This window comes from Melanostigma gelatinosum (genome assembly GCF_949748355.1).
Source record: "Melanostigma gelatinosum genome assembly, chromosome: 1".
Taxonomy (NCBI): Eukaryota; Metazoa; Chordata; class Actinopteri; order Perciformes; family Zoarcidae; genus Melanostigma; species Melanostigma gelatinosum.
In genome coordinates, this window is record NC_136634.1 from 680,732 (window position 1) to 696,005 (window position 15,274).

General features: G+C 40.9%; 2 protein-coding genes across 2 annotated transcripts; one reads left to right on the forward strand and one right to left on the reverse strand.

The window, feature by feature from the left end:
* Positions 1–1,373: 1,373 nt before the first annotated feature.
* chrm4b (cholinergic receptor, muscarinic 4b) lies at positions 1,374–2,632 on the forward strand (the record flags this gene model as incomplete). The annotated part of the gene is given in 13 exon segments (XM_079275295.1): positions 1,374–1,455; positions 1,458–1,498; positions 1,500–1,547; positions 1,549–1,617; positions 1,619–1,630; positions 1,632–1,835; positions 1,837–1,850; positions 1,852–1,921; positions 1,923–1,967; positions 1,969–2,097; positions 2,099–2,408; positions 2,411–2,448; positions 2,450–2,632. Coding segments are annotated over 13 exon segments (1,245 nt in total), but the record flags the coding sequence as incomplete, so codon positions are not given.
* A 1,966-nt stretch (positions 2,633–4,598) lies between these two features.
* Positions 4,599–14,560, reverse strand: mdkb (midkine b). The gene is made up of 5 exons (XM_079276200.1): positions 14,536–14,560; positions 8,848–8,936; positions 7,058–7,231; positions 6,055–6,207; positions 4,599–4,953 (listed from the first exon to the last, which is right to left on the reverse strand). Exons 2-5 carry the CDS (start codon positions 8,933–8,935, stop codon positions 4,934–4,936), a joined length of 435 nt encoding a protein of 144 aa, XP_079132326.1. The 5' UTR covers position 8,936; positions 14,536–14,560; the 3' UTR covers positions 4,599–4,933.
* Between the last annotated feature and the right edge of the window lie 714 nt (positions 14,561–15,274).

Genomic DNA, 15,274 nt, shown 5'->3' on the forward strand with positions numbered 1-15,274 from the left:
CTCTCTCTCTCGCTCTGTGTGTCTCTCTCTCTCTCTCTTCGGAAACGATATAAACTGCTGTTGACTGACCGAGCTGAGGAGACATCAGGTCTACCATCAGGTCTAAGACCAGGTCTGCATCAGGTCTAAGACAGGTCTGCCATCAGGTCTAAGACCAGGTCTGCCATCAGGTCCAGAGTCTCTGGTAGTTGAATTAAACCTCTTTCTGCTGTTTTCTAGTTTCTTGTCGTCACGTTATCTAAGTTCATCATGTAAAAATCTTTTGTGATATTTTGTGACGAACATCAGCTCTTTTAGTTGTGGGTTCGAGGCCCTCGAGGGCCGTTTAAACATGAATAATAAACATGAAAGATCGATCATTTATCACCTTTCAGTCCAAAACACAACCAGAAACCTTTCACAATAAGACGAGAAACATCAGTTATGAAACGTTGCAGCTCTGCTGAAATAATTTGATTTATTAAACTTCTTGAAGATTCACAGATTAAGATTTATGTATAAATCAATATTTCTATTATGATTTTGGTTTTAATATATTTCCTCCGAATAGATTAAAAGAGAAGTCGATCATTTGTGCTGAGTGTTGATTATTTATGATCAACTCATATCTCAGTAATGTGAATATTCTGTTGTAAAACGAGGCGTTCAAAGACGTCATGTTTTCTGTATTCTCTATGAAATAACTAAAGGCTCCAGCAGTCCTGCTTTTTATTACTGTCCCTCTGAACACAACTCAGCAGCACATTGTGTTATGAATCATAACTATGAGGCCGAGCAAGAAGAAAACACTGTTCTTCATATCAACTATTGTTAAAAAATGCTTCCAAAAATATTTCAATGTCTGGAATGAAGAGGGAGTTTTTCTTTATATATTTGTATAAATATAAATAACTAAAGATTAGTGACACAACTCAAAGAGAACGTGAAACAAACTGTACGAAGGTCCGTCGATGTCAATCAAATCATTCCATCTTTGTTTGGTAATATTTAAAAACTCTTAAACAAGAGCAGCTTAAATTACATCTAAAGTGGGAAAGAAACCCAATCTGCGCAACACTGTCCATCTCCAGAGCTGCTTGGTGGAATTAGCTAAATGAGTAAAGTTACAAAACGATTGGACGCTTCATCCGCACACATCGCAGCGTCTGAAATCACATTAATGTCAACAGATCAGTGACGAGCGTCTTCGGATTGTTTCCTGTAAACATGGTGGAATTAGCACGCTAGCTAAGTAGCCAGCCGTCCGCTAGTTAGCTTTCAACGTGCTTTGATGCTACACCGGTACCGTCATTTCCCCCATAATGCACCTGGACGTGTGTCTTTTCAGGGAACATGGGAGGAGCACCTGAACCCAACCTCAACGCCACCTCCCTTTGCTCCGCCTCTGCGTCAACGCCTCCTGTCGGTCTCCGGTCGGAGGGGCGTGTCCCTACGGCACGGCTCGGCTGGTCCTCGTGCCGCGCTGACCGCCTCCCTCAGCGTCGTCACGGTGATGGGCAAACACTCTGGTAATCCTGTCCATCAAGGTGAACCGCCGCCTGCGCACCCGTCAACAACTACTTCCTGCTGAGCCTGGCGGTGGCCGACCTGATCGTGGGCCTGCTCTCCATGAACCTGTTACTCGCTCTACCCTGCTGCGGGGCCGCTGGCCCCTGGGGGCCGCCGCCTGCGACATGTGGCTGGTGGTGGACTACGTGGTGAGCGGCGCCTTCTCCGTCATGAACCTGCTGATCATCAGCTTGGACCGGTACTTCTGCATGACGCGGCCACTCAGCTACCCGGCGTGGCGGACGGGCGGCATGGCCGGTCTGATGATCGGCGCCGCCTGGCTGCTGGCCTATCGTGCTCTGGCGCCGCCATCCTCTGCTGGCAGACGCTCGGAGGGAAGCGCGTCGTGCCCGACGGCGAGTGTCACACTCAGACTCCACGCCAGCCCGGCCGTCACTTTGGGCACAACTCTTCCTCCTTCTCTACCTGCCGGCGGTCTTCATGGTCGGCCTCTACGGCCGGCTGTCCGCCGCCAGCCGCGGCCGACAGAGCGCGCTCCGGTGGGAGCAGGGACCGCTCAGAGCGTCAGATCCGTCCGTCAAAGCACTTCCTCTTGAAACGATGGAGCTTGGTGACCAGCGACCCGGGCTCAGACGTGTCTCTGAACCAATCGGAGTCCGGCACTCCAAAGAACCGGAAGGTGTCCGGAAGTGCGGGCGACGCCTCGGAGCCTCAGCGGCGTCACGCTCGGACCTCCACCGGGGACGAGGACTACAACAAGATCGACACCGACTCCTCGTCCAACGCCGACCTCCACAGGACGGCGTCGGTGGCCTTCTCCTCCTGTCCGAGCTTCAGGTCTCAGGAGAGACACAGGCGTCGAGTGATGGCGAGAGAGAGGAGGGTCACCAAGACCATCCTGGCATCCTGCTGGCCTTCATCCTCACCTGGATGCCGTACAAACGTCATGGCCGTCGTGGCGGCCTTCTGTCACGTGTGCGTGCCGGGCGTCCTGTGGAGCGCCGGCTACTGGCTCTGCTACGTCAACAGCGCCATCAACCCCGGCTGCTACGCCCTTTGCAACGTCACCTTCAGGAAGACCTTCTGCAGCCTCCTGCGCTGCCGGAGCAGGAAGCTGCGGTGAGACTTCGTGTCCACTGGTCACATGACACGATGCTGAGGATCTGTTTAACCACCTGTGGTCCTGAAGCGCTTTCTTCCTCACGATCTCCTGCATGATCGTCAACTACGGATCCTGTAGCCCATGAGCCTCAGCTGAAGAAGTCGTGAAGTTATTGTCACTTTGTCGAATCAACTGAAATCAAAACTGACCAAAATTCAAAAGTAAATGATTTGAACTTTTCTCTTTTTTTTTTGAGCTCTGTGATTGGATGATTATTGCTGCAATGCACCTTGGGAGTCGTAGTAGACTTCTGTCCTTCAAAGAACCAGATATTTTCTTGTCTTTTTCAATGAGACTTTTGTGATCGAATATATATTTCCTGGTCAAAGGAGCCGCTGTAAGCGCATTTGATTTCTGTTCAAATTGTCACAATAAAAGTCCTCATATGGTTATTTATAAGCTTTTATTTCGAAAAAATTTGGTGTTTTCATCAGCAGGTGTCCTCTCCTCCCTTTGATCTCAGAAGATGATGGAGACAGACGTCTGAACTGTCCTCACTGTGTCCTCACTGTGTCTTCACTGTGTCCTCACTGTGTCCTCACTGTGTCCTCACTGTGTCTTCACTGTGTCCTCACTGTGTCCTCACTGTGTCTTCACTGTGTCTTCACTGTGTCCTCACTGTGTCTTCACTGTGTCCTCACTGTGTCTTCACTGTGTCCTCACTGTGTCCTCACTGTGTCTTCACTGTGTCTTCACTGTGTCCTCACTGTGTCTTCACTGTGTCCTCACTGTGTCCTCACTGTGTCCTCACTGTGTCCTCACTGTGTCTTCACTGTGTCCTCACTGTGTCTTCACTGTGTCTTCACTGTGTCTTCACTGTGTCTTCACTGTGTCCTCACTGTGTCCCCACCTCTCTGAGATCTGAACTCCATGTGAGCTGGACCCCCTCAGGATTTGGTCTCTCTGATCTCCGAGCGGACGGACTCGACATTGAACCAAAGCCACAGTTCATCTTCTGTTCTGAGGACTGAAGAGCGTTTCATGTCCATCGGAGACGTGAGGACAGAGAAGTTGTTGAAGAAAATCCTCGTCATAACTTTGAATTGAACTGAACACATTGTGGTTCATAAACAACATTGTCAGGAGGTGATCAGGGCGCCAGACCAACGAATAAATCTCTCTGACCAGAACATCGAGATGAGAACATCGAGATGAGAACATGCCCCAATGAAGAGACCAGATGTGCTTGTTTTTCGATTCAACGGACTGGTTTGATTGGTGGAACGCAGCTGAAGGGGCGTGAATTTTGACTATAAAAGTGATCTGTGAACAGCAACGTATCGGAATCTGTTTCGATGTGCCAAACTCGCTGGTGTTGACGAATATGCATTGAAACGGTTCCCGCTGGTTGTAACTCCAGTTCGCCGTCTCTTCTCGTCATTTTGCCACAACGTGAGACCATCGGTGACCGAGAGTCGAACTAGATCCGCATGTCGACTTGTGTTTGTGCTTTCAGTGTTTTCTGTCCGTCAGCTGCTCAGAGACGTGAACTTATGAGCGATGAGGACGTTTGTCTCTTTGGCTCTGCGATCAGGTGATCAGTTTGATGTTCAGGTTGATTGATGAGCAGCTGATCAACAACACGGAATAAATCCTGACGTGACACCGTTTCGTGTGAAGCTTTTTCCCTGTCATAGCATAGCATAGCATAGCATGAAAAGTCATAGTATAGCATAGCATAGCATGAAAAGTCATAGCATAGCATAGCATGAAAAGTCATAGTACAGTAAACAGTGATTTTGGACACGTGCAAACATCTGGAAGTCAACAAACACAAAAAGAAACTTAAATTTACTTTCATGGAGAACAAAGAAAAGACTCGTCACCAAAACAACGTTCAGTATTTATTGTGTTCATTTGTAGAAGTCTCATCTTATGTCATCAATCATCTATAATTCAGAATAATAGATTTGATAGAGGATTTTTATTCTGCCGTTACAGATTCATTTCTAATTTTGTACATATTTTATAACTGGTTCAGAATGGGTGGATGTTAATTTAACATTAGCTGCTGTAAAAAGCTTTGAGGACTACATGTGCTGTTAGACTAACTACGAGCTACGAGGACACAGTTAATATCTCATCATCATCATTATCATCATCATCATCTAGAGGAAAGCTCTCCTCACTTTAACCCAAAGAAACACAAAGACATCAAATCAGAACAACAAGTCAAAAGAGGATCAAAGGTTTTGGAGTCTCGTTTTTGTTTTGATGAAGAAGAGAAGAGGAGGAAGAAATCCGTCGTCTTCTGTTCATCCTTCAGTTCGACTTCTTCTGCCCTGAAGAGAGAACGAGGATCAAAGAGTTCAGTCCATCAATCATCTCCTTTACTCACCAGTCCCTCAGCTGTACTTATACTACTTATATATACAACTGTTTGATAGTTAACAGAGAGAGTAAAGGTCGTAGGAAACTACTTTAAACCAGACGTCAACCTGAAGTCAGTGCTTCACATTTTAAAGCTGCATTCTCTCTAGTGTCCACCAGGGGGCGACTCCTCTGGTTGTATAGAAGTCTATAGAAAATGACTCTACTTCTCTCTTGATTTATTACCTCAGTAAACATTGTAAACATGAGTTTATGTCTCAATCTCTAGTTTCAAGTCTTCTTCAATACAGCATGATGTTCATTTAGTACATTATGGTCCATTTAGAGTCACACAGACCATAAAGCAGGGGATGCTTTAGGGCGGGGCTACTGTGATTGACAGGTCTCTAATAGACCATAAAGTAGGGGATAAAGCAGTTTGTTGCACTTACTGTATTCATATTAGTTTGTTTCTGTACTTCTGCTCTGGTTTATGCTCTTAGATGCTTGTTTAAAGGAGATGCACTTATGACGAGTAGTTCTTACTGTAAGTCGCTTTGGATAAGAGTGTCTGCGAAATGACTGTAATGTAATGTATGCTCTAGGGGCGGGGCTACACAGTGATTGACAGGTCTCTACCAGAGACGTAAACATTTCATTTAGTGACATGAATGATAAAATTCTGATTCTGTTCAAAATGAAGTTCTAAATCCCAGAGTGAAACTGTCACAACTGTTTTCAAATTGTCCTAAAAATGCAATTTGTTTTGTTGATTGAATATCGGAGCAGACACACTAAAAGAAACAACACTTTCAACGAACTTGATACAATCATGGAAAGAATTTTAACATGATTAAACTGCTTACGTTAAGCATTAAGTAGTTGTGTTGGTCCAACCTAATTTATTTGGGTTGGCTCAACTTATTTACTAGGGTTGGGTCCGACTTAACTTAATAGAGTTGATCAAACTCATTTTACAGTCGTAAATTAAGTTGGACCAACATAATTGTTCAAAGCTTAAAGAAAGCAGTAATCCATGATTGAACACATTTGCTTTGACTCTCAGCTCTCACCTCTGGTCTTCTTCGCTTTGGGGGAGCAGGGTTTGGACACCTTGACGGTGGGTTGACACTCGGCGTTGAACAGCGCTCTCTTCAGGGTTCCTGACCGGCTCTTGGTGTCGGCGTCGCAGGATCCCCACGGACCGAACTTGTACTTACAGTCACCTGGAGGAGGAACGCCACACGGAGACATTCAGGAGACGTAATCCATGTTGAAGACCTTCAAATTAAAACCGGCAACTTTAAAAGAGATGAAACGGGTCGTGAACCTCTGGCGGATCATTTTAAATGTTTCCTTTATGTTGAATATTGTTTGATTTTGTTCTGGTTCATTTGTTTTCAGTCCGTGGTTTTAATTTGGAAGAAATTAGTTTGATGTTAACGTAAACCAATCAATCAATTCTTTATGAGCTGATAGAGTCGACTTCCTGGTTCCTTCTATTGGTCGGCCTGAGGTAAATATAAATAGATAATATCAACAAGTTAAATGTCTGGTAAGTGAGCTCAGTAGAAGTTTGATTTATAAATGAATAAAGACCAGATTTCGCTTTAGTTTAGTCGTTATTATCGACCCATCTTCCTCGTTGTCGATGTTTTGATTCATTTGTAAAAAGAAAAATGAAACACAGTGAAGTTTACATGTTGTACGACTGTTATCATCTCAGCGTTAGTTTCAATCTTCCTGTTTATGTTTATTATTGATGCGTGTTGATGTTGGTGTGGACTGCACTTTGATTCTAAATGTTCTTTATTAATACATCTGATTCAATGTTTTTGTAATGTATTCACCTCCTTTCCTTATGAAGTGTGTGTGTGTGTGTGTGTGTGTGTGTGTGTGTGTGTGCGTGTGTGCGTGTGTGCGTGCGTGCGTGCGTGCGTGCGTGCGTGCGTGCGTGCGTGCGTGCGTGCGTGCGTGCGTGCGTGCGTGCGTGCGTGCGTGCGTGCGTGCGTGCGTGCGTGCGTGCGTGCGTGCGTGCGTGCGTGCGTGCGTGCGTGCGTGCGTGTCAGGTCTTACTGATCTCCTTCTTCCAGTTGCAGGGGATCTTGCAGTGGATCCTGTCGGTCTGGTCTCTACAGGTGGTCTCTCTCAGACCGTCTCCACAGTCTCCGTGTTCAGGGACACATTTCCCGTACTGAGTCTCTGCAGCGGAGCATTCTGAAGCCGGCCGAGTCTTCTCATGTTTCCCACCTGGTGGAGGAGTCACAGTCAGAAGAACCACAACAGCTGATCTACAGTCTGCTGACCTCTAACAGGTACAAACACTTTCAGATTCACTCCACCGTTTTAAAATCAAAATCATAAAATATTCTGCTTACAAACTAAGCCTCGATTTTGGCATTTTGTCCGTCTCCATCTTTGTGTTTTTTTGCAACTAGTGAACAGGAAGTGACCATATCTGGACTGAGGAGGAGTGACGTAGAGACATATACGTCTCTGGTGTCGACCTGTCAATCACTGTGTAGCCCCGCCCTAAAGCATCCCCTGCTTTATGGTCTGTGTGACTCTAAATGGACCATAATGTACTAAATGAACATCATGCTGTATTGAAGAAGACTTGAAACTAGAGATTGAGACATAAACTCATGTTTACAATGTTTACTGAGGTAATAAATCAAGAGAGAAGTAGAGTCATTTTCTATAGACTTCTATACAACCAGAGGAGTCGCCCCCTGGTGGACACTAGAGAGAATGCAGCTTTAACACATGAAGCTTTGAAGAACCGGAGGTTTCTAACACTGCATCACTCACAGCTTCAAACTCGGGCCTCAGTCAACAGGTGGTTAACGTAGTGAATTCAAACATTAACACTTGCTTATGTTTAGGAAAAGATTGTGGTTTGGGTTAAAATATGAAATATGTAAAGTGAAAGTGAAAGTGAAACAATGGTTTACATGATACACAAACAGCCGTCTCCTGGGTGAAAGTCCGGGGTTTGTTTTCCACAAGTCTGTGTTCAGATCGAAACGTGATCTCGAGTGTGAGGACGAAACAAACCGGTGAAACCAGATGAGGCCTGAATGCGTCTTGACTTTGAGGACAGAAGTTAACACGTGTTCATCAGGTTCATGCTCATTGTCACTCAACAGGACACAAACTGTACATTTACATTCCTGCTGTCATGAAATGCATTCTGGGAAACGTGAAATTCAATCAGACGCAGACGGACAGGTTGAAGAAAATTACAACCTGTCATCTCAAAATGAACTGCTGCAACACGTCGAACCTCCAGATTTAGTTTGTGAATGAACACTCAAACATTTCTTAATTCATGACATGAAGTAAATTCAGTGGTGGAAAGTAACTAAGTACATTTACTGCTGTACTTTACGGTACTTTTACTTTACTTCCAGTACATTCTGACAGCTAAACTTTACAGATAAAACATTATAGAATGTGACGTGTTGTTACCGAATTATCTGTATTAGCTTTATAGTTCCACTTAAACCAACATGAAAATGTTTAGTACACATCTATTCATCAGTTATAGTAATAACGTACTATCCTATAATATCTCAGGCTGCATTGGAGTAAAGCGACATCAGAGTAAGTACAGCAAGTCATTTCTGATTGTGTATTTGTACTGTTGAACATCAGCATGTTAGCATTTAGTTCAAAGCCGTACCGTGTCATAGTGCCGCCTCACGTAGACGCTTAAGTCTGCTTATATATTGAGTCTAAAATAAGAATGACATAATCTTGGCGGGTCTTTCAAATGATATCAGATTGAAGGGTTCTGTTTCACAGGGAACTGATCCTGGTCAGAAGAAGATAGAAATGAGTTCACTGTTATTTAAGTATCTGACCTTTGTGGTTCTTGGCTCTTCTGGTGGCCTCGGTGGGGAGCGTCAGAGCCACGAGCAGCAGCAGCGTCACTGTCAACAAACGTCGCATTCTGCAGAGATACAAACATGAACATGAAGAGATAATCATGAAACAGGATTAAAACACAACCAGCAAGATGTAAACACACTGCAGCTATGATGTAACGTTCAACCAACAGCATCAAGGGGGAGTTAACTACCCACATCAAAGGCAATATTAAGCTTTCACTACTACTTAGCATCATTATGAACATATTATTACTGACGTTTTCTTTCTATCATATAAACAACACAACTACAAAGAGACTTCAAAGAGATGTAAAACGACTACAAAGAGACTTCAAAGAGACGTAAAACGACTACAAAGAGATTTAAAAACGACTACGAAGAGACTTCAAAGAGACGTAAAAAGACTACAAAGAGACTTCAAATAGATCTAAAACGACTACAAAGAGATTTAAAATGACTACAAATAGATGTAAAACGACTACAAAGAGATGTAAAGAGACTTCAAAGAGATGTAAAGCGACTACAAAGAGACTTCAAAGAGACGTAAAACGACTACAAAGAGATTTAAAAACGACTACGAAGAGACTTCAAAGAGACGTAAAAAGACTACGAAGAGACTTCAAACAGATGTAAATAGACTTCAAAGAGACTTCAAAGAGATGTAAAGCGACTACGAAGAGACTTCAAAGAGATGTAAAACAACTACAAAGAGACTTCAAAGAGACGTAAAACGACGACAAAGAGACTTCAAAGAGACGTAAAACGACGACAAAGAGACTTCATAGAGACGTAAAACGACTACAAAGAGACTTCATAGAGACGTAAAACGACTATGAAGAGACTTCAAAGATATGTAAAACGACTACAAACAGACTTCAAAGAGATGTAAAACAACTACAAACAGAGTTCAAAGAGATGTAAAACGACTACAAAGAGACTTCAAATAGATCTAAAACGACTACAAAGAGATTTAAAATGACTACAAATAGATGTAAAACGACTACAAAGAGACTTCAAATAGATGTAAGACAACTACAAAGTGACTTCAAAGACATGTAAAACGACTACAAAGAGACTTCAAAGAGATGTAAAGCGACTACAAAGAGACTTCAAAGAGATGTAAAATGACTACAAAGAGACTTTAAAGAGATGTAAAATGACTACAAAGAGACTTCAAAGAGACGTAAAACGACTACAAAGAGATTTAAAAAACGACTACGAAGAGACTTCAAAGAGACGTAAAAAGACTACGAAGAGACTTCAAACAGATGTAAATAGACTTCAAAGAGACTTCAAAGAGATGTAAAGCGACTACGAAGAGACTTCAAAGAGATGTAAAACAACTACAAAGAGACTTCAAAGAGACGTAAAACGACGACAAAGAGACTTCAAAGAGACGTAAAACGACGACAAAGAGACTTCATAGAGACGTAAAACGACTACAAAGAGACTTCATAGAGATGTAAAACGACTATGAAGAGACTTCAAAGATATGTAAAACGACTACAAACAGACTTCAAAGAGATGTAAAACAACTACAAAGAGACTTCAAAGAGATGTAAAGCGACTACAAAGAGACTTCAAAGAGACGTAAAACTACTACAAAGAGACTTCAAAGAGATGTAAAGCGACTACAAAGAGACTTCAAAGAGACATAAAACGACTACAAAGAGATTTAAAAACGACTACGAAGAGACTTCAAAGAGACGTAAAAAGACTACGAAGAGACTTCAAACAGATGTAAATAGACTTCAAAGAGACTTCAAAGAGATGTAAAGCGACTACGAAGAGACTTCAAAGAGATGTAAAACAACTACAAAGAGACTTCAAAGAGACGTAAAACGACGACAAAGAGACTTCAAAGAGACGTAAAACGGCGACAAAGAGACTTCATAGAGACGTAAAACGACTATGAAGAGACTTCAAAGATATGTAAAACGACTACAAACAGACTTCAAAGAGATCTAAAACAACTACAAACAGACTTCAAAGAGATGTAAAACGACTACAAAGAGACTTCAAATAGATCTAAAATGACTACAAAGAGATTTAAAATGACTACAAATAGATGTAAAACGACTACAAAGAGACTTCAAATAGATGTAAGACAACTACAAAGTGACTTCAAAGACATGTAAAACGACTACAAAGAGACTACAAAGAGATGTAAAACGACTACAAAGAGACTTCAAAGAGATGTAAAGCGACTACAAAGAGACTTTAAAGAGATGTAAAACAACTACAAAGAGATGTAAAATGACTACGAAGAGATGTAAAACGACTACAAAGAGACTTCAAAGACATGTAAAACAACTACAAAGAGATGTAAAATGACTACAAAGAGATGTAAAACGACTACAAAGAGACTTCAAAGAGATGTAAAACAACTACAAAGAGATGTAAAACAACTACAAAGAGACTTCAAAGAGATGTAAAACAACTACAACGAGATGTAAAACGACTACAAAGAGACTTCAAAGAGATGTAAAACAACTACAAAGAGATGTAAAACAACTACAAAGAGACTTCAAAGAGATGTAAAACAACTACAACGAGATGTAAAACGACTACAAAGACACTTCAAAGAGATGTAAAACAACTACAAAGAGACTTCAAAGAGATGTAAAACAACTACAAAGAGATGTAAAACAACTACAAAGAGACTTCAAAGAGATGTAAAACAACTACAACGAGATGTAAAACGACTACAAAGACACTTCAAAGAGATGTAAAACAACTACAAAGAGATGTAAAACGACTACAAAGAGACTTCAAAGAGATGTAAAACAACTACAAAGAGATGTAAAACAACTACAAGGAGACTTCAAAGAGATGTAAAACAACTACAACGAGATGTAAAACGACTACAAAGAGATGTAAAACGACTACAAAGAGACTTCAAAGAGATGTAAAACAACTACAACGAGATGTAAAACAACTACAAAGAGACTTCAAAGAGATGTAAAACAACTACAAAGAGATGTAAAACAACTACAAAGAGACTTCAAAGAGATGTAAAACAACTACAAAGAGACTTCAAAGAGATGTAAAACAACTACAACGAGATGTAAAACGACTACAAAGACACTTCAAAGAGATGTAAAACAACTACAAAGAGATGTAAAACGACTACAACGACACTTCAAAGAGATGTAAAACAACTACAAAGAGACTTCAACGAGATGTAAAAACGACCACAAAGAGATGCCAAAATCTAGAAAACAACCACAAGAAGATGGAAAAGGTCGACAAAGAGCCTCTGAAGTATAAAAGATCTGTGCCTCTTTCTCTCTGGGGGTCTTGGTCTTATGTGGGTGGAGGGGGGGGGATTTTCAGCTGCACCTCTTTCAACACTTTGATCTGAACAGAAAAGCTTTTCTAAATCTGTAGAAACTTGTTTGCATTTCTATCTATCCAATATCTATGTATTTTTTTATCTTGTTTTGCGGCGGTCGTAATCTTGATGTTTGTAGCGTGATACGAGCCGGTTTGGCCTTCTGGGGCCAGATGGTCCAGGTTTAGTCCAAATCTTCTCCCGTTACAGCCCAAACCTCAGAACGCTTAAACCTAATAATCTGACTATTGTAGTCAGAGCGGCATCAGGATTATAAAAGTAGGCTAATGTATTCGGATATTGTTCCTGTTGTCACCACACTCTATTATTATGTTGTTCTTCTGCACATTTCTGGATTTTATTTCTCTTGTCGCGATTTAAAGAGTTTCCTTCGAACAAACATCCATCAGCTCAGAGGAGGAAATGTAGTGTGGGGCTCTCGGCTCCAATTTGAAAAAAAGGAGCGAGTCAATTACCCACAAAGCACCTCTTTCCCTCTCTGTTATTGTGTTGAGAAAATGACAGCCTCCTCTTTCAGGCCTCCATTAAAGCAACGGTCCTCTTTCACATGTCAGCTGGCAGAGCAAATCCTGCTCCTCTCACTCCTCCTGCGGCCTTTTATGAAGAGAGAACCGGCTCTCAGCAGGCCTCCAGTCTGTCCTCCACCAGTGAAGAAGAGGGGGGGGGGGGCAAGCAGCAGCCTGAAAGAGCCCTTTAGATTTCCCCTCAAAAGAATACTGATTCATTGGCCCAAAACAAAGCCTCCTCTAGCCTGGTTTCATTTCTCTAAGGCCCAGCGCAGACCCCCCCCCCCCTCAATAAAAACGTATTTGCATAAGAAAACAATGAATCTTAGCATGAAGTAAAGGAGAGGGATGCTCCCTTTGGTTCAAAACTAGCAGCAACATTTAGAGGAAGTTCCTCCTGAATCTCAGAGTTCACTCTCACATCCGGAGGGAAACGTTCAAACCAAACATGAAATTAATTTAAGATGTGAACACGTTTGTTTTCTGAGCCCGAAGTTCAGACGAAACAAAGACGAGTGTGTTTCTGAGGAAACGATGAAGAGGAGATAATTCACGGATTTTTAATCTCGTTTCTCCAAAATGTTTTTCTGCTGGAAGAACGACTTTTTGTAGAATTTTGGATCAAAAGATAAAGCTAGAAATGCACAAACTACTCCAGCTGACTGCAACAACAACAACAACAACAACAACAACAACAACAACAACAACAACATGAAGCTTATGAAACATCTGCACATCTTCTAGAAAGGATTTCCCTTTTTGGACCAAGTGGAAAATGACAGAAGTGACAAAAACACTAAATATTACATAATATACGATGAAATATAACAAACTCTCTTGTTTGTCTTAAATTAAGAGACAAACGGTAACAATTCCTAAAATAAACAGTGAAATCATGCATAATCTGAATAAATATACACACACACACACACACACACAGATATGTTTATTGATTACAGGTCAAGAGTTAAATATAAATCATATTCAAGAAAGAAGCATTTCAGCTTAAAGAAGTGACTCGAATGATTAAACTTAAAAAGTAGCAGATTAAATCTCAGCTGATCAACTTAATCAGTCATATATATATATATACATATATGAAACATCTGAAAAAAAAAAATATATATGCTATATATAGTACATATATATATACATATATATATATATATATATATATACTATATATATACTATATATATATGCTATATATATATATACATATATATATATACATATATATATACTATATATATATGTATATATATATATGTATATATATATACATATATATATAGCATATATATATGTATATATATATATAGTACATATATATATACATATATATATATACTATATATATATATATATATATGTATATATATATATAGCATATATATATAGTATATATATAGTATATATATATATATATATATATGTATATATATATATATATATATATATATATATATACTATATATATATGCTATATATATATATAAATATATATATATATAGCATATATATATAGTATATATATAGTATATATATATATATATGTATATATATATATATATATATACTATATATATATGCTATATATATATATAAATATATATATATATAGCATATATATATAGTATATATATATATGCTATATATATATATATATATATAGTATATATATATATATATACTATATATATATATATATATATATATATACATATATATATATTTATGTATATATATCTTCATAAATTAACTCAGATTCAGTGAAAAGTGTAAAAGATCAAAACTCACTTGCTGAGCTCAGAGGAGCAGCCGGTCGACTGAAGAGAGGAAGACTTCTGTCCCCACACACACACACACACACACACACACACACACACACACACACGGTGACATCACAAGCTTTAATCCAAACACTGAGGAACAAAACAAGCTCAGCTCATTAACATAAAGTGAACAGTGTGTTTGTGTGTGTGTGTGTGCGCACGCACGCAGAGGAGGACCTCCTGGTCCTCCTCCTGGTCCTCCTCCTGGTCCTCCTCCTGGTCCTCCTGTTATGATGTGGTGTGTTCATGGACCCAAATGCAGACTCAGGACAGCAGAGTTCTATTTCAAAAACCAAGATTCTTTATTTCTCTCAGGCAGAGGAAAAGACAGGAAAGAGATGAAGTCACTACGGAGGCGCGTCCTCGCGCTCCACACGGGTCCGAGCCGGAAAGTGTCTGGCAGGAAGGCCGGACCAACTGTGTGGAACCCGCTCGACACGGGACAAGCCTTCACAGTTGATCTCCGAGGAACCAACCGGAAGGCTTCTCCGTGCAGGTGAAACCCCCCGAGGCTCGACACTGGACGGCAGGTAAGTTGAACACAAAGTCGGATCGTCGGTGAAGGAATCTCACAGAGTGAAGAAACGGACGGACCACTGGATGAGAGTGACCGGAGCAGCTGGAGATGATCACAGGAGATGAGGCAGCAGTGGGCGGGACTCAGGAGGACACGACTGAGGGAAATACAGCAGTTAGACATGAAT